Here is a 19,603-nt window from a genome sequence, read left to right on the forward strand (position 1 = left end):
TCCAAATTATCCTAAGACAAGATACTCAAATGTAGGACTCCTGAGAATCAGGACAGGTCCCAATGTGTCCAGCGGGCATTGTGTTCCTCGTACCTTTCCCCTAGGGCAGCTGTAAGATGTTCCATCTGCTGAATATCGTCAACCCTAACAAACCACTGTGACACTGTCGGTGGGGATTGCTGCTTCCACACGCTGGGGACACACACCCTGGCTGCATTCAGGAGGTGTTTCAATAGGGATTTGCGATAACGCTTACATAACATGGGAGTCAGGTTTAGGAGTACTGCTGCCGGGTTATCCTGGAGAACAACATCAGTAAGCTTGTAAATGATCTCCAGTACTTGTCTCCAGAAAAGGGTCAGAACTGGACATTCCCAGAAGATGTGAAGTAATGTGCCAGTCTGTGTACCACATCTCCAACACAGGGGACTGTGTCCTGGGAATATGGACGCTAAAACAGAGGGAGTCCTGCACCAGTGCATCAGGATTTTATACGTGATTTATTGGTATTTGCAACACATGGAGGACTTATGTGCAAAAAGGAGTATTCGATTCTTTTGATCCTCAGTGAACGTAGTGTTAAGATCTCTCTCCCACTTCCTCAGGTACGGGGGTCATGTTGAGATGTATGGGTAAGTAAGATGTTATAAGAAAAAGAAAGGGATTTCCGTACCGGTTCATCACCCCGGCACAAATCTTCAAAGGACGTAGGCTGTCTGCGGAAACCACCGATTTCCGGGAGGGATCTGAGGAAGTGTGAGAGTTGCAAAATCTTCCACCTGCCCAAAATGGAAGAATTAAAGCTAGGATATTTGCCTGAGGGGTCGCTCCATTCAGAAGGTCCAAGAAGAGAGGAGGCTCTAACTAAGCTCTGGTCCCGGTGGAGCCGGAAAGATCTATCAGAGATAAAGTCCGGGTCCCCAATTATAGGCGTTAACATGGAGGGAAAACTGGACGTCTCCGCTATCCTAAAGTATCTGTGATGCTCCTGCAAGGTGGGCTCAATTAGTGGATGGGAAGAGGAGAATCTGGAAAATCGAGTCCCACTCCAAGGTAGGCCCAAGAGGGGAAACGGCACCATTTCCTGTTCCAGGCAGACCCATAACTTATGGGGTAAATGTCTGCACCAGTCCACCACTCTATTCATGTGGACTGCCGTATAATACAAGGCTGGGTCAAGGAGGCCAACCCCTCCTCTGAGTTTTGGTCGTTGTAGTAGGGATCTCCTGAACCGCGAAGGCTTGCCCTGCCATACATAGCTAATGAAGATCGTACGTAATTTACAAAAGAAGATCTGCGGGATCCTAACTGGTAGAGCTTGTAAGAGGTAAAGCAGCCTCGGCATGATATTCATCTTTAAGACATTGCATCTACCAAACCAGGAAACCGCCAAGTTCCTCCATCTGTCTAAATCTGAGGAGAAGATGCTCAGGAGGGGATGAAAGTTGAGTTGGTAGATGAGATGTAGATTAGAAGGAATTTTAGTGCCTAGATATTGGATAGCCTGAGGAGTCCACCGGAAGGGAAAGTTGCCACTAAGGCGAGCCTGGGAGCTAGGAGTAAGGGAGACGTTAAACCCTTCTGACTTTTACAGGCTAATTTTAAAATCCGATAGATCACCATATTGGCGTATTGCCGATAAGAGGACCAGGAGAGAGGTATGCGGTTTTGAGATGAAGAACAGCAGATCGTCCGCATAAGCAGCAATTTTATGGTGGTATGTGCTTGTTTCAAGTCCTCTGATATCAGGGTTAAGCTTAATGTGTTGCAATAGGGGTTCTAGGGAAAGTATAAAGAGGAGCAGGGAAAGTGGGCACCCCTGTCTCGTACTGTTACTTATATTGAAGGGGTTGGAAGCCAGCCTGTTTACCCTGACCGACGCGGTAGGGGAAGAGTAGATGGCAGATATCCAGGACAGAATGGAGGTCGGCATTCCAAGGCGTCACAGGGTGGCCAGGAGGAAAGTACAATTCACTGTGTCAAACGCCTTTTCGGTGTCTGTGGACAACATTATGAACTGGGTATTAAGGCATTTGGCCCTTGCCACCACATCATTTGTCCTTATTGTGTTGTCCCGTGCCTCTCTGTTGCGGATAAAACCGACTTGGTCCAGGGGGATTATGCGCTGGAGGACAGAACCTAATCACTCGGCCAAAATTTTTGTGAACAACTTGAGGTCACAATTAAGTAAGTAGTGGATCCTTCTCAGGCTTAGGGATAACAGAGATGCTGGCTTGCAAAAGGTCCGGAGGCATGGCATAATTATCTAGTATTGCGCTAAAGGCAGTAATAAAATGGGTTGCTAACTGGGCTTGGAATGTTTTATAATAGGAAGTTGTAAAGCCATCAGGCCCGGGCGCTTTCCCCCTCGGAGACCCAGCTAGAGCACTCGTAAGTTCATCTGCGGTTATAGGCTGCGAAAGCAAGTCCACCTCCTCATCATTGAGAGAAGCCAGGTTTGCCGCCGCGGGATAGATCTCTATTGCCTCCAAACTGTCCCGAAGGGCACTAATGCAGATTATAGAGAGTTTCATAGAAAGCGCAGAAGGGTTCCGCCATTTCCGCAGAGTCATGAGTTCTGGTTCCTGTGGAGGTGGATAAGGCGGGGATGTAGGATAAGTTGCGTTGGGTTCGTATGCTGTTCGCCAATGTTCTGCTGCACTTGTCCCCGTATTCATAAAAGGTTCTGCGCGCCTTCAATAGACTGTTCTTAGATTGGAATAGAGAGTGCTCCCTGATTTGCTCTCAAAGGCTAGTTACTTCTGCTTCCAGGGCCCTGTCTTGGTGAGTTTTATGGCATTTTTCGCAGTCATGGAGTTTTGCAAACAACTCGGACAACATTTTCGCTCTGGCCACCTTGAGTCTGTGACCATGTTTAATGAATATTCCTTTAATGTAGCACTTATGCACAGACCAAATAGAGAGAGAATTAGGGACAGAATCCTTGTTGCTCTCAAAGAGAAGTCCCAATTCTCATAAGATGTCCGCTTTAACCTCAGGGTCTTGAATAAGGGATTCGTTTAGTCGCCATGTAGCTGATCTAGGTGTCGAGTGTTGTGAGGCTAAAGTTATGGAGATCGGAGCGTGGTCCGAAAGCGCAATGTGTCCAATGTGAGCACTAGAGACAAGTGGTATCGTGGCGTGGGAGACTAAGAAAAGATCTACCCTAGAATACGAGCCATGTACCGCTGAGAAAAAGGTGTAGTCTCTCTCCTGCGGATGGAGGATACGCCAAATGTCAACTAATCGGTGAGAGTGCAACAGTTCCCTGATCCGGTTTCTCAGGGACAAGGCCGAGGAGCCCGTCGACGAATCTTTGCGAGGATCGATGGTAAGGTTGAGGTCTCGATGGTAAGGTTGAGGTTGAACCCCTAACACCAGGGTTACCTCCGCGAAAGAAGCCAGGGCGGTTAGGCATGTTTTAAGTACCAGAAGCTGATCTACATTTGGCAGGTACAGGTTAGCCAGGGTGAATGTTTGCGACTAAAGCGTACCTTTAACAAAAAGGTATCTACCCTCTCGATCAGTGTTGAGGTCTATCAGCTGCCAGGGTACAGTTTTGGCCAGGAGATATATACGTGCCCTTTGATTTTGTAGAGGGCGAAAAAACTGTGATACGCTATTGGGAAATGTTTATTGTAGAGTTTTGGGATCTTGGAAATGAGTCTCTTGTAAAAATACTACCTTAGGTCTTTGCTTCCAGAATTCGGCGAGACAACTGGACCATTTTTCTGGGACATTTAAGCCCTTCACGTTCCAGGACACAAATTTCAATGACATTTTGGGTGGGGCGGGGTGGGGTCATCAGACCTCGCCAGAACCCAGAACGGTAGGTAGCGTGGGAAGTGGGGGGGGTGACAGACTAAGTTAGCTGAGGAGAAGAGGTGGATAGGGACACAAAAGAGGGCTGGGAAGGAGAAGGATAGACAGGTGGGAGATGAGTAGGAAAAGATAGGAGAAAACGAAATCTCCAAACGGAGGGCTACTGCCTAATTGGGCAGCTAAGGCCTAGTGGGGGAAGAGGTAAGGCACTTCAGAGGTTGGGCCCCCAGGGCGCGGGACCCCCCCAACAACCCGCATTACTATGTTAAACTTCTCTTTAAAGAAATAGCTCCAAAAGGAAATATAGAATAAAATTAACCTCCAAGAGTACCAGGAGTGGTAACAAAGGTAAAACAATCACAAACAATGTAACACTATCACTAAGTCCATCGTTTAGTGAGACCGCTCGCTCCCCGAGGGTCACAGCCCAGTGAGAGCGAGCCATAGCTCCATTTTTAAACCAGTATTGCTAAAAGAATTAGGCCCCGTCTGGGACAACCTTTGGGCCCCCAGGCGGGGCATGTATGCAGAAAAATGACCCCACTGCCACGCGAGCAAAAGGGGGGGTAGGGAGGGAAGAGAGGAGGGAGGGAAGAGGGGGGGAAAAAAGGGGGGGCAAAATGCAGCAAAACACCCCCCCCAGGAAGACACACATCGCTAAATACTATTATAACTTGACAAACATATACAAATCATTGTACAAGAACTCCAGGCCGGTAGATAGGAGAGGCATCTGGGGAGCCGGAACCACACCAAATGCAGGGGGGCTTCAATCTGTACCAAGCCTAAGGGCGTACATTTTTTATTTCACTCCTCACTACCTATCACAGTTTCGAAGGCCATAAAATGCCCAGAAAGGCACCGCCCCCCCCCCCAAATGACCCAAGAGGCATGTTGAGTCCATGGAATATTTTATATTTTATATTTTGTCACAAGTTGCGGGAAAATTAAATTATTTTTTTTTGCAGAAAGTTGTCACTAAATGATATATTGCTCAAACATGCCATAGTTGTATGTGGAATTACACCCCAAAATATATTCTACTACACTCCTGAGTATGGGAATACCACATGTGTGAGACTTTTTGGGAGTCTAGCTGTGTACAGGACCCCGAAAATCGATCACCACCTTCAAGCTTTCTAAGGAAATACAATGGTGGTTTTATTCCTCACTACCTATCACAGTTACAGAGGCCCTGAAATGTCCAGATAGCACACCCCCCCCCACATGACCCCATTTTGGAAAGTAGACACCCCAAGGTATTTGCTAAGAGGCATGGTGAGTATTTTGCAGATCTCATTTGTTTTTTAAAATGAAGAAAGAAAAGAAAAATGTATTTTTTTTCTTTTTTCAATTTTCAAAATTTTTTGACAAAAAGCGAGATCTGCAAAATACTCAACATGCCTTTCAGCAAATAGCTTGGGGTGTCTACTTTCCAAAATGGGATAATTTGGGGGGGTGTGCTATCTGGGCATTTTATGGCCTCTGAAACTGTGATGGGCAGTGAGAAGTGAAATCAAAAATTTACACCCTTAGAAAGCCTGAAGGCGGTGATTGGCTTTCGGGGTCCTGTACGCAATTAGGCTCCCAAAAAGTCTCACACATATGGTATCTCCATACTCAGGAGAAGCAACAGAATGTATTTTGGGGTGTAATTTCACATATGCCCATGGCACGTTTGAGCAATATATCATTTAGTGACAACTTTCTGTAAAAAAAAAAATAATAATTTTCCCAAAACTTGTGGCAAAATATAAAATATTCCATGGACTCAACATGCCTCTCAGCAAATAGCTTTAAATGTCTTCTTTCCAAAATGGGGTTATTTGGGGGGTTTTGTGCTATCTTGACATTTTGTGGCCTCCGAAACTGTGATAGGTAGTGAGGAAGTGACCCTCAGAAAGCCTGAAGGCGGTGCTTTTCGGGGTCCTGTACACGGCTAGGCTCCCAAAAAGTCTCACACATGTGGTATCCCCGTACTCAGGACAAGCAGCAGAATGTATTTTGGGGTGTAATTTCACATATGCCCATGGCATGTTTGAGCAATATATAATTTAGTGACGACTTTGTGCAAAAAAAAAAAAAATGTCATTTTCCCGTAACTTGTGGCAAAATATAAAATATTCCATGGACTCAACATGCCTATCAGCAAATAGCTTGGGGTGTCTACTTTCCAAAAAGGGGTCATTTGGGGGAGGGGGGGTTTAACTGTCCTGGCATTTTATGCACAACATTTAGAAGCTTATTTTACACATCACACACTTTTCTAACCACTTGAAGACAAAGCCCTTTCTGACACTTTTTGTTTACATGAAAATTTATTTTTTTTGCAAGAAAATGACTTTAAACCCCCAAACATTATATATTTTTTTAAAGCAAAGGCCCTACAGATTAAAATGGTGGGTTGTTGCAATTTTTTTTCACACAGTATTTGCGCAGCAATTTTTCAAGTGCATTTTTTTGAAAAAACACACTTTTTTAAATTTTAACGCACTAAAACACACTATATTGCCCAAATGTTTGATGAAATAAAAAAATGATCTTATGCCGAGTACATGGATACCAAACATGACATGCTTTAAATGACAAACATGCAGCGAAGACAAACTACATACATTTTTAAAAGCCTTTAAAAGCCTTTACAGGTTACCACTTTAGATTTACAGAGGAGGTCTATTGCTAAAATTACTGCTCTCAATCTGATCTTATGCCGAGTACATGGATACCAAACCCGACATGCTTTAAAATTGTGCACAAACGTGCAGCGGTGACAAGCTACATACATTTTTAAAAGCCTTTAAAAGCCTTTAAAAGCCTTTACAGGTTACCACTTTAGATTTACAAAGGAGGTCTACTGCTAAAATTACTGCCCTTGATCTAACCTTCGCGGTGATACCTCACATGCATGGTGCAATTGCTGTTTACATATGACACCAGACCGTCGCTTGTATTTGTCTTTGCGCGTAAGCATGGGGGAACAGGGGTGCTTTTTTTTTTATTTTTACTATTTATTTTGCTTTTTTATTTTATTTTTAAACTGTTCCTTTCATTTTTTTTCTTTAATCATTTTTATTGTTATCTCAGGGAATGTAAATATATGATAGCAATAGTTAGTGACTGGTAGTCTTTTTTGAAAAAAATTGGGGTCTATTAGACCCAAGATCTCTCCTCTGCCCTCAAAGCATCTGACCACATCAAGATCGGTGTGATAAAATGCTTTGCCAATTTCCCAATGGCGCTGTTTACATCCGGCAAAACCTAAGTCACGAAATGCTCGTAGCTTCCATTTTTTTAGGCCATAGAGATGATTTGAGCCATTCTGGTCTTTGATCAGCTCTATGGTCAGCTGGCGGAACCACAGCTGCATTCTTGGGATGCCTGTTGGGATAGGAGAGCCCGAGAAAACCATGGAAGATGGTGGGGGGGGACGTTTCCTCCAACTGCTTGTAAAAGCAGTCTAGAGGCTAATTAGCCACTATGATTGCTTTTACATGAAAGCTGACTGCTGGCTGAATGATACCAAGATGATACCTAAACCTGCAGGCATCATTCTGGTATAACCACTCAAAGTCCAGCAACATACCAGTAAGTTGCTGGTCCTTGTTGGGCATACGTTGTAATGTTCTTTTTTTCATGCAGCCTGTGGGCTGAACGAAAAAAAAAGATTGATTGGTGGGTATGCCCACCATTAGAATACCACCCTTCATCCACCCACTTCTAATGATGGGCATACATGCCCCATTTTTTTTTTAACTGTGGTGGTGAAATCACCTCCTACAAGCGTTGGAGTCGCTGATTTATGTATCGTGGGGTTGCTGTCAAGATGGATAAATCAGTGCTGCAGCTGAATGGCGTACCTGTTAAGCAAATGATGGTTAACAATAAAACAACAACAAGTAACATTACAGTATAACAGTAAGACATACCATACCTGCAAAGCAAATAAAATAAAACATAGTAAAAATAAAAAAAATTTTAACGCAATCTGTGCCTAAAAAATATATGCCAAAGCATGGGGGCAACCCACCCCTAATGTTAGGAGCAAATCACTCCTCCACCCCTGCTCCCATGCTTCAGCATATATGCTCTTTTTTTTAACTGTGGTGGTGAAATCACCTCCGACAGCGCTGGTGTCACTGCTTTACGTATCGTGTCAGAATAAATAAACCAGTGCTGCAGCTGAATGGCATACCTGCTAAGCAAATGATGGTTAACAATAAAACAAAGTAACATTACAATATAACAGTAAGACATACCATACCTGCAAAGCAAATACAATAAAACAGTAAAAATAAAACGGAGAAAGAACAATAGATATAGAACAATAGTGAGCGAACAATAGAGCGGATAGTAGAGAGCGAACATAAGAGAGGGAACAATAGAGAGAGAGACAAGAAAAATAAAACCACAACTATTTTTGGCTTTTTTATTTTATATTTTTTTGTGCTTTTGTGTGTGTTCTTTTGTTTTTTTTCACTTTTTTCACTTTTATAAAAACTGTAAACTGAATGTGGCAGATTAGGGTTTCTCAAAATGTGATGGCCATCTTATCTTTCAACACCCTGTGTTAGTGTGCCCTAGGACTGTGTAGTGCTGTACCCTACACTAATACTGCACTAGTGTGTGGTAGTGTTTGAAACAGTCACCGATGCAAAGACCAGGTTTGGCAGGACAGGAGGGTCAATAAAAGCGGGTATCACGTCTAAATCTGTGTTTTCTGCAGACACGACATCTTCTTTGGGGTGTTCTTAGGTAGGGTTACCAGGGAGGACATACGGAAAATGCCTCTCATGCAGCTGGCTCACTGCATTTGCATTGGGAAGGTGGGCCATAGCACCGTCTGGAAACAGAAGGGCTGTGACCATCTCTTCCTGGAATTTTAGAAAGGATCCAGTTCGTCCTGAAGCTTTGTATAGCACAAAAGCGTTCAGCAGAGCCAATTGAAATAAGTATACAGACACTTTTTTTGTACCAGTGTTTGGCCTTATGGGCCATTAGGTACGGCACCAACAACTGGTGGTTGAAGTCCACCCCTCCCCTCCCATGTTAAGGTTGTATTCGTGGACATAGAGGGGTTTCTCCACAACACCAGCTGCTGTAGGAATTTGGACTGTCATATTTGCATGAAGGGAGGACAGAACGAAAACATTCCGTGAATCCCTCCACTTCACTGCTAACAAATTATTACACTTCAAGCAGGCTCTCTCCCCCCATCTAAGTTGGGACTCTACAAGCCCCGGCGATTAGATTGCACAGTGCCACATGCACCAATTCCATAATCAAAAAGGTGACTAAATAGTGGCACGCTCATGTAATAATTGTCCACGTACAAGTGGTACCCCTTTCCGCATAAGGGTGGCAAGTCCCACACAATCTTACCAGTGCTCCCTATGTAGTCTGGGCAGTTCTCCAGCTCTATGTGACTATCTTTTCCCACGTAAACCATAAAACTATATGTATAGCCTGTTGCTCTGTCACAGAGCTTATACATCGTGACCCCATATCTGGCACACTTGCTGGGAAGATACTGTTTGATAGACAAGCGGCCAGAAAACGTAATCAGGGACTCATCAATGCAGACAACTTGATTGGGAGTAAACAAGGCTGCAAACTGTTGGTTGAAGTGGTTTACGAGGGGCCAAATTTTGTAGAGTCGATCAAATCCAGGGTCATCCTGAGGACGACAGAGTTCATTATCATTGAAGTGCATGGACCACAAAATCTGCTCGTATCGTGTCCTGGTCATGGAGGCAGAGAACACGGGTATATGGTGAATTGGGTCAGTGGACCAATATGACCGCAACTCACTTTTTTTAGTTATGCCCATGAAGAGGGATAGGCTCAGGAAGGTCTTAAATTCGGAGACCGTAATAGGTCTCCAATCTCTGGCAAGGGTCAACTGGGGATTAGCGGCGATGAATTGACCAGCATACAACTTGCTTTGGTCCACAATAGATCTATAGAGATCTTCCGTGAGAAACAGCAAATGGAAATCAAGTGACATAAAATCATCAATTCAGTTTCCACCTGAATTCTGGGTTGGCCAGTGAATGGGGGAAGTACGGGTGCTGCAGAAGTAGTGGTCTCCCAATTAGGATTGGCAAAAGCAGCAGAAAGGGCACCATGGGTGCTACGGGCCTGTGTTTGTCTTCTTCTTGATGGCTGCGGGACACTACTCGTGCTAGCCACCTCACCAGCTTGAACTGCACTTATGGGACTCACCACGTCACCAAGTGTTACTGCAGTGCTGGATGTACGACCAGGATGTACTAGGCCACTGGTGCTTGCCAGTTCACCAGAAGGATGAGTGGCACTAGTACTGGCTCTCTGCTCCATAGGAGAGCCCTGCAGTTCTTGCACCTCAATGACAGCAGAAGAACGGGGTCGGGTACACCTGACCTTGGCAGGGACCACTACTCCATCGTCAGAGCTATCTGTTAGGGTGCCGCTGCTGTCTACGGTTCATATTCTGAGCCTGAATCTGACAGATGGGTGACTTCCTCTTCACTATCTGTCATGCTCAGAAACATGTAGGCCACTTCACTACTGTACCTTTAATTTGTCATTTTGGTCTCCAAATTTACTGGTGCAGTAGTGAGACTCACAGGAAAAAGAGCTCCTGACTCTCAACGACTGCTTCAAATGCTACAAACAAAAACTTTTAGCGGTCGCAGGGATTAGGCCTGACTCTGCGAACGCTGCAGTTATGTGTTTAGTGTTTTTGTAAGTTACAGTGATCGATTGATACTGCACTTGGGTGGGCTGGGCTGGACTGGGCAGAGGAGCTAAACGCGGGTGCTAGCAGGTATCTGGGCTGATCCCGCTAACACTGCATTTGTGGAAACCCTAAACTGCTGGGGATGTTGGTATAGATCTGATCAGATCAGATATCGATCCGCTCAGACACTATACTACTAAGGGAGGTGTATGGTGCGTGCGTGGGTGTTAGTGCTACTGGCACTAATCTGACGCTGCCTGGGGCCATGCAGACCCTGACACTAAAACCTGATCTCACCTGTCGCGATCGGGGGTTATACCTTTTTTTAGGTAATATGTGCCCTGACGCTATAAAAAGAAACTAGCTAACCAGCGTCACCCGTGACATTAATACAGTGATCACTGGTGACAGGGGGTGATCAAGGGGTTAAACCTTTATTAGGGGGGTTGGGGGGTCCCTAGACCTATCTGGGCCTACCACTAAGTACCCGAATACTCATTTTTGTCACTAATGAATGACACCAGTACAGTGCTAAAAAAAAAAAATATGAACACTGCACTGGGTGACACAGTGACAGGGGGTGAAGGGGTTAACTGGGGGACGATCAGGGGGTGAAAAGTGTACCTACGTGAACTGGTGTCAGTGTAGTGTTGGTGCACTTACTGTGAGATGTCTCCTCTCCTCTCTCTGGAACAGAAAAGAGTTCCACGAGGAGAGTTGACATCACTTCCCCTGCTGTGTTTACACTTACAGATGCAGGGGAAGGATTTCATTAGCCAGGACTGATCACCAGGTCCAGGCCAGATACCATTGGCCTGGGCATTGATTGGTTCTGAAGCAAATCCGATCGCCGTCCCACCCCCCAGGCAGCCGCTCTCACGACATATAGCTATGACGCTTCGCGCAGCCGGGCCAACCTGCCGCAGTATAACAGCGGCGGATGCTCCGGAACCGGTTAGACCATACTATATTGCCAAAAGTATTGTGACGCCTGCCTTTACATGAACTTTAATGGCATCCCAGTCTTAGTCTGTAGAGTTCAATATTGAGTTTGCCCACCCTTTGTAGCTATAACAGCTTCAACTCTTCTGGGAAGGCTGTCCACAAGGTTTAGGAGTTTGTCTATGGGAATGTTTGACCTTTCTTCTAGAAGTGCATTTGTGAGGTCAGGCACTGATGTGGACGAGAAGGCCTGGCTCACAGTCTCCACTCTAATTTATCCCAAAGGATTTCTATCGGGCTAAGGTCAGAACTCTGTGCAGGCCAGTCAAGTTTCTCCACCCCAGACTTGCTCATCCATGTCTTTATGGACCTTGGTATGTGCACTGGTCCAAATCATTTGAGGGAGGGGGGATTGTGGTGTGGGGTTGCTTTCCATGGGTTGGGCTTGGGCCCTTAGTTTCAGTGAAGGCAACTCTTAAGATGTCAGCATACCAAGACATTTTGGACAATTTCATGCTCCTAACTTTGTGGGAACAGTTTGGGGATGGCCACTTCCTGTTCCAACATGACTTTGCACAAAGCAAGGTCTCTAAAGACATGGATGAGTAAGTTTGGGGTAGAGGAATTTGACTAGGTTGCACAGAGTTCTGACCTCACCCGATAGAATTGGGATGAGTTAGAGCGGAGACTTCACAAACTTGTCTTGTCAAGCATTCCCATAGACACATTCCTAAACCTTGTGGATGGCCTTCCCTAAAGAGTTGAAGCTGTTATAGCTGCAAAGGGTGGGCCAACTCAATTTTGAACCCTACGGACTAAGACTAAGATGCCATTAAAGTTCAAGTGCGTGTAAAGGCAGGCGTTCCAATACTTTTGGTAATATGGTGTATATCTGCCTGGGATTTTGAAGGTGGTGTAACCATATAGTTTTGAGGCTCTATGTTGTCAGCCCAGTGTTGATGGGCATACAGGTAAGTCTCAGCATAATAAAAAGGCCTCTAGCTCCTTACCCAGTCATTTTGTTAAGACCAACTGCTGGTATGCCTGGTGGACCAAAATGGTAGGATGGGATGAACTGTTTTATTAATAATGAAAAGTAAAAAAAAATGGATTAGTGCATTAATTAGTTGCATCTGTAGATTTTAACCCTCCAAAGAAGATCCCAAACAAGCCAACTGAATAGAATTATTTTTTAATTATTCACTTACATCTATCATAGTTAAGCCTTAACTGCACACCCTAACCTATGTATTCAATTTGACTTCCTATACTATACATCTTAAAACTGCCCAACATTTCACACAATGATAGTAATGCATAGTAAACACCTTTCACACCACACATCTCCTGATACAATCGTAATATGTCCCTGATAAGATTTGTGCTTGTTCTGAAATGTAACTGAAAGAACACACTTGAAGAATGGATGGCTTTAATAATGCATATTCTTGGTGATGCTACATTTATTTTGTGAATTTGTCTCTATTAAACATTTATCTCATTCTCAACAGAGTCATTGAGAACAACAAAATAAACCGGATCTCCCCTCAAGTGTTTCAAGGACTGAATTCGCTTATACTTCTGTAAGTTTTATCAAAGTAAAACAAAACACAATAAACAATTTAAACAACTTAACCTATGGTGGAAATAAAGCCTGCATGTGTAGCCTATGCTGTTGTGCAAGGTATGGAAAGGACAAAAGGAGTTCATATTCAATCCACACACAACCTTTTGACTGTTTTGCCTTGTATTCCTTTTGTCATTATCTGTTTTAAGGCCTTTCAATGTTATATGTGCACTGTGCTGCACTTGTTTCTGCTTGATTATTAATAAACATATTGTACGAGGAAAGGACAAGAGGCCTCATAATGAAACACTCTTTGAGCTGCTAAATGGTTGGCATAGGGCAGTGATGGCGAACCTATGGCACGCGTGCCACAGCCAGCACGCCGAGCCCTCTCTGTGGGCACGTGAGAAAATCCTGTACGGAGGTGTATCTTGTGCACAGCTCCCCTCCCCATAGAACTACATTTCCCACAAGTCTCTGGGGCCAGGGGTGATGTGTCTAGCATGGGCGTGGACGAGATGAAGGGTTGCTCTGGGTTGGATGGCAGGCGGAACATGTGGTGGGGATTGAGCCAATGGGGGGCCATGTCTAGGATGGGCGTGGGCGAGATGAAGCGTTGCTCTGGGTTGGATGGCAGGCGGAACACGTGGTGGGGATTGAACCAATGGGGGGCCGTGATGGTGCCTACTGAAGATGCCCTATCACAGGCCGTTCTCGTTCCTGGGAACTGAGTCGGCTGATGGGTGTATTATTGGAGTGCTATGGCAATCGTTGTTAAAGTAAGTGTACATGCTGTGTAGGGAATAAATGTGTTTAGCTGTGTACACTGTTTCTGTGCCTCTTCAAATAGAATCTATTCCTTGGGGACCTTTTTTTTTTTTCTTCTTGTTCCCAACATTCCCACAAAATATGGAAGGGTAAGGTCAGAATAATGTTGTGTATATGCTGTCTGTGTTACTCCTATCAAAGCTGTCAGAGAAGCATGTTCCGTAGGATATGAAGAGGGAATAAATGAAAGCTGCAGACGTCTCATGCTTTGTGTTGGTTATTCAGGTTTATCTGGCTGGGAATGCCTGCTAGATTTAGCAGGGACCACTGCAGTACAGTGAGATGTAAATACATATAGTTTTTGTCCCAGCCATCCCCCTGTATTTCATGACACCAGAGTCACATGACAGACAGTCCAAAATCACTGGCATTATACAGGGAGGTGTAGAGCTGCTGCTGTTGGGAGTTTGCACTCGAGGTGCAATGAACTGCACAGGCATTGTGAGTGAAGCGCATTGGTAAAGCATTGCTACAGTTGTCCTTGAGTGTTCACGTTCAGAAGGATGTTTCCTGGACATATAGGACTGTGAACATAGTCAGGAATGAGAGATTTTCCAAGTAGTCTTCTGTTACAGCAATGCAGGGCAACCAGTATGTCTTCAGCTGGAGTAGAACTACAGATCTTAAAATACCTTGGCAACCAAAGAGTGCATAATGTGCCCCAGCAGGGCATGGGGGGGACTGGAAGTTCTGCTGCAGCTGGAGCGTTGCTGGTTGCATGTCACCCCCTGTAACAGGATTTCTTTATCATCCAGCCGGTGCTTCTACTGAACGACTAGTAATTTAAAGTGCACCTGTCATGCAACTTGAGTGTATTGAATATTAACCACTTGCCGACCGCTGCACGCCGATGTACGTCCAAACTTTGGCGGCGGATATCATTGTTATGGCAGCAGCTAGCTGCCATAACCCCGGTATCCCCATTTTTGTGCGGCGGTCGGCTTTCAGATAAAAATGGTCTCTGCGGCAGATTCGCCGCAAGATCACTTTTATCTGTTTCGGGAGAGGGGCCCCCCCTACTGCCGCGATCCGGTGCCCTCCGCCACTTACCGGAGCCGTCGGTAGTGGCAGAGGCAATCAAGTCCTTCTCTGTGCTGTGCCTGGAGACGAGTGAGGATAAGATGGTGCCCACTCGTCTCCATGACAATGCTGGGCAGAAGCGACGTCAAAACGTCACTTCCGCCCATACGTCTTAAAGGCACATTTTTTTCAATGTAATTTTTTTTAATTTTTTTTTTTTTTTATTGCATTTTAGTGTAAATATGAGATCTGAGGTCTTTTTGACCCCAGAGCTCAGCTTTAAGAGGTCCTGTCATGCTTTTTTCTATTACAAAGGATGTTTACATTCCTTGTAAAAGGAATAAAAGTGACACAATTTTTTTTAAACAGTGTAAAAATAAATAAAATAATGTAAAATAAATAATAAAAATGGAAAAAAAAAATTAAAAAACCCCCTGTCCCAACGAGCTCGCGTGCAGAAGCGAACGCATACGTGAGTAGCGCCCGCATATGAAAATGGTGGCAAACCACACATGTGAGGTATCGCCGTATGTGTTAGAGTGAGAGCAATAATTCTAGCCCTAGACCTCCTCTGTAACACAATACATGCAACCTGTAGAATTTTTTAAACGTCGCCTATGGAGATTTTTGAGGGTAAAAGTTTGACGCCATTTCACGAGCAGGCGCAATTTTGAAGCGTGACATGTTGGGTATCAATTTAGTTGGCATAACAGTATCTTTCACAATATTAAAAAATTGGGCTAACTTTACCGTTGTCTTATTTTTTTATTAAAAAAAGTGAATTTTTAAAAAAAAAAGGCGCGCTTGTAAGACCGCTGCTCAAATACGGTGTGAAAAAAAGTATTGCAATGACTGCCATTTTATTCTCTAGGGTGTTAGAAAAAAAACAATGTATAATGTGTGGGGGTTCTAAGTAATTTTCTAGCAAAAAAACCTGTTTAAACATGTAAACGCCTAAAATCCAAAACGAGGCTGGTCCTTAAGTGGTTAATGTATAGTTAGTAGAATAGTGATACTGGAATTTGATTGCAATGCTAGGACAGCTTCCAAAAAATGTAACTTTGTCAAAAATGTGTTCTAGTTTTAGATCCTTTTGTACAAAACACTATGACTACACAGGCATGTACTGGCCATCAGGACAACAGGGAGTTTCCCCGGTGGGCCGATGGCTCAGTGGGCCGGTTTCAGTGACAGCCTGTCAAAGTAATGGCTGCACGGTTCGCCCTCAACCTCACACAGTGATGTGAGAAAGATGAGAAAAATACAGAGGAGAATAAGTGAAATAATAAAAGAGGTTAGTGAGGACTCCTTATGTTATGCTACTTATGTTTTTTTGCACAATTGCGTATAGTTTATATAGTGTTTTTGTGCTTGTTTGCACAATTAAAGTGGGCCGGTCTGGATGAAGTCCAGGGCCAAATTTTTGTCCCAGTCCAGCCCTGTGACTACATAGTGAATACACAATGATTTCTGATGTTTTCCATGTTCACCCGGCAGCACATGCTCATCAAGTTCTGTGTATGTTGGCACTTTGAAATTAATGCATTGGTTTTGTGTTGCAGTTTGGGCAATCGGGCTCAAAAAGGATCGCCATCACTGGCATAGGGTGTGAGTGTTCAGGGAAGCCGAATGCTTATTTGAGTCAGAATCAAACTGCCAAAGTTGGTTTGAGTCATACTGGTGGTTGTGAAGAACTTCTTCACTCTGAAATACTACTTTATTAAAGTGATATTAAACCCTGGGTTTTTACATTAGCAGCTGATTTAACCACTTGCCCACCGCGCTATAGCCGATATATGGCTACAGCACAGGTCTCCAGTTCTGGAAGGGCGTCCTGAGAACACGCTTCTCGTGTACATCGGGAAGTGTCTGTGATTGCTGTGTCCCTATTTATATTTATATGCATGCATACAGATACACACACACTCTTATGGCAGAGCCGGTACAGTGAAAGATAAGTACGGTAGCACTTCATTAATGGCAGAACTAGTCAGAGGAAGATATTTCCAATCTCCCTTCAGGCACACAGAGCGATAATGCTAATGTATTGGGGTGGGTAGGGTGTGCCTAGGCACACCTGGCACACCCCCTGCGCACGCCTATGACTGCAGTTTTTCTGCGGTTATCCCACGGTTTCCCATAGACTTTTTTATGAGACCTTGTTATTTTGGTGCATTTTCTGAAAGCGTTCCAAAAGTCCTGCATGCTGCATTTTTGGTGCATTTTCAGAAATGCACCAGAAACATGCAGTCAAATAGAAAGTTTACAGGAAACTGTGGGTTAAAAACTTGGGTAAACCTGCACTGCAGCCAAACCGCCTAGTTCAAGGCAAAATGTTTTTTGTATATATAAACAAATGATAAATACCTTTTTTCTTTTTTTTTTTTTTTTTTTATAAGTGATCACATGACCTCTGTTCTCAGCTGCATAAGGGGCTTAACCACCTCAATACAGGGCACTTCCACCCCCTTCCTGCCCAAGCCATTTTTCAGTTTTCAGCGCTGTCGCACTTTGAATGACAATTGCGCGGTCATGTTGCACTGCACCCTAATGAAATTTTTATCATTTTTTCCCCACACATAGAGCTTTGGGAGGGCGATCATGTCATATGACGTCCGCCCAGAACAAGAGATGCCTCGTCCCGCCGTCATATGACAGTGGGCAGCGGCTTAGTGGTTAAAGAGGTGGGGGGTGGAGACTGCAGTCAGTGCGTTAGCAGGTGGCAGAGAAACAGCAGTTCACTGATCTTCCCAGTGAAGAGCTGTGCAAGGTGGCATGTAAGCACAATTCTAAACATTGGATTACAGGCAAGCTGAGCTCCCAAGTGGAATGCAAAAAAAGAATCTGGTGACAGGCATTGGTGACAAGTGACACACTGCATCTGATGACAGGCATTGGTGACAAGTGAGAGGCTGCCTCTGGTGACAGGCAATGGTGACAAGTGACACGCTGCATCTTTTGACAGGCAATGGTGACAAGTGTCACACTGCATCTGGTGACAGGCATTGGTGACAAGTGACACGCTGCATCTGCTGACAGGCAATGGTGACAAGTGACACACTGCATCTGGTGACAAGCAATGGTGAGAAGTGACACACTGCATCTTGTGGCAGGCTATGGGTGGCAAGTAACAGGCTGCATCTGGTGACAGGAATTGGTGACAAGTGACAGGCTGTATCTGGTGACAGACAATGGTGACAAGTGACAGGCTGCATCTGGTGACAGGCAATGGTGACAAGTGACAGGCTGCATCTGGTGACAGACAATGGTGACAAGTGACAGGCTGTATCTGGTGACAGGCATTGGTGACAAGTGACACGCTGCATCTGGTGACAGGCAATGGTGACAAGTGACACACTGCATCTGGTGACAAGCAATGGTGAGAAGTGACACACTGCATCTTGTGGCAGGCTATGGGTGGCAAGTAACAGGCTGCATCTGGTGACAGGCATTGGTGACAAGTGACAGGCTGTATCTGGTGACAAGTGACAGGCTGTATATGGTGACAGGCAATGGTGACAAGTGACAGGCTGCATCTGGTGACAGGCATTGGTGACAAGTGACAGGCTGTATCTGGTGACAGGCAATGGTGACAAGTGACAGGCTGTATCTGGTGACAGGCAATGGTGACAAGTGACAGCCTGCATCTGGTGACAGACAATGGTGACAAGTGACACACTGCATCTTGTGGCAGGCTATGGGTGGCAAGTAACAGGCTGCATCTGGTGACAGGCATTGGTGACAAGTGACAGGCTGTATCTGGTGACAAGTGACAGGCTGTATATGGTGACAGGCAATGGTGACAAGTGACAGGCTGCATCTGGTGACAGGCATTGGTGACAAGTGACAGGCTGTATCTGGTGACAGGCAATGGTGACAAGTGACAGGCTGTATCTGGTGACAGGCAATGGTGACAAGTGACAGCCTGCATCTGGTGACAGACAATGGTGACAAGTGACAGGCTGTATCTGGTGACAGGCAATGGTGACAAGTGACAGGCTGCATCTGGTGACAGGCATTGGTGACAAGTGACAGGCTGCAGCATTGGTGACAAGTGACAGGCTGTATCTGGTGACAGGCATTGGTGACAAGTGACAGGCTGCATCTGGTGACAGGCATTGGTGACAAGTGACAAGCTGCATCTGGTGACAGGCAATGGTGACAAGTGACACACTGCACCTGGTGACAAGTGACACGCTGCATCTTGTGGCAGGCTATGGGTAGCATGTCTCTTTGTAGGAGGGGACATGTCTCTTTGTAGGAGGGAACATGTCTCTTTGTAGAAGGGGGCATGTCTCTGTGCAGGAGGGGGCATGTCTCTTTGTAGGAGTGGGCATGTCTCTGTGCAGGAGTGGGCATGTCTCTTTGTAGGAGGGGGCATATCTCTGTGCAGGAGGGGGCATGTCTCTTTGTAGGAGGGGGCATGTCTCTGTGCAGGAGAGGGCATGTCTCTTTGTAGGAGGGGGCATGTCTCTGTGCAGGAGAGGGCATGTCTCTTTGTAGGAGGGGGCATGTCTCTTTGTAGGAGGGGGCATGTCTCTGTGCAGGAGGGGGCATGTCTCTTTGTAGGAGGGGGCATGTCTCTGTGCAGGAGAGGGCATGTCTCTTTGTAGGAGGGGGCATGTCTCTTTGTAGGAGGGGGCATGTCTCTGTGCAGGAGAGGACATGTCTCTTTGTAGGAGGGGGCATGTCTCTGTGCAGGAGAG

The 19,603-nt window shown here is 45.2% G+C and overlaps 1 protein-coding gene across 1 annotated transcript in view; it reads left to right on the forward strand.

The window, feature by feature from the left end:
- Positions 1-19,603, forward strand: part of RXFP1 (relaxin family peptide receptor 1) — a 522,477-nt gene that overhangs the window by 335,680 nt on the left and 167,194 nt on the right. The window contains exon 8 of the mRNA XM_073605821.1: positions 12,994-13,065. Within this exon, the coding sequence (XP_073461922.1) occupies positions 12,994-13,065 (72 nt within the window). The remainder of the gene's footprint in view (positions 1-12,993; positions 13,066-19,603) is intronic.

Source organism: Aquarana catesbeiana, linkage group LG01 (genome assembly GCF_042186555.1).
Source record: "Aquarana catesbeiana isolate 2022-GZ linkage group LG01, ASM4218655v1, whole genome shotgun sequence".
In the NCBI taxonomy this organism is placed as follows: Eukaryota; Metazoa; Chordata; class Amphibia; order Anura; family Ranidae; genus Aquarana; species Aquarana catesbeiana.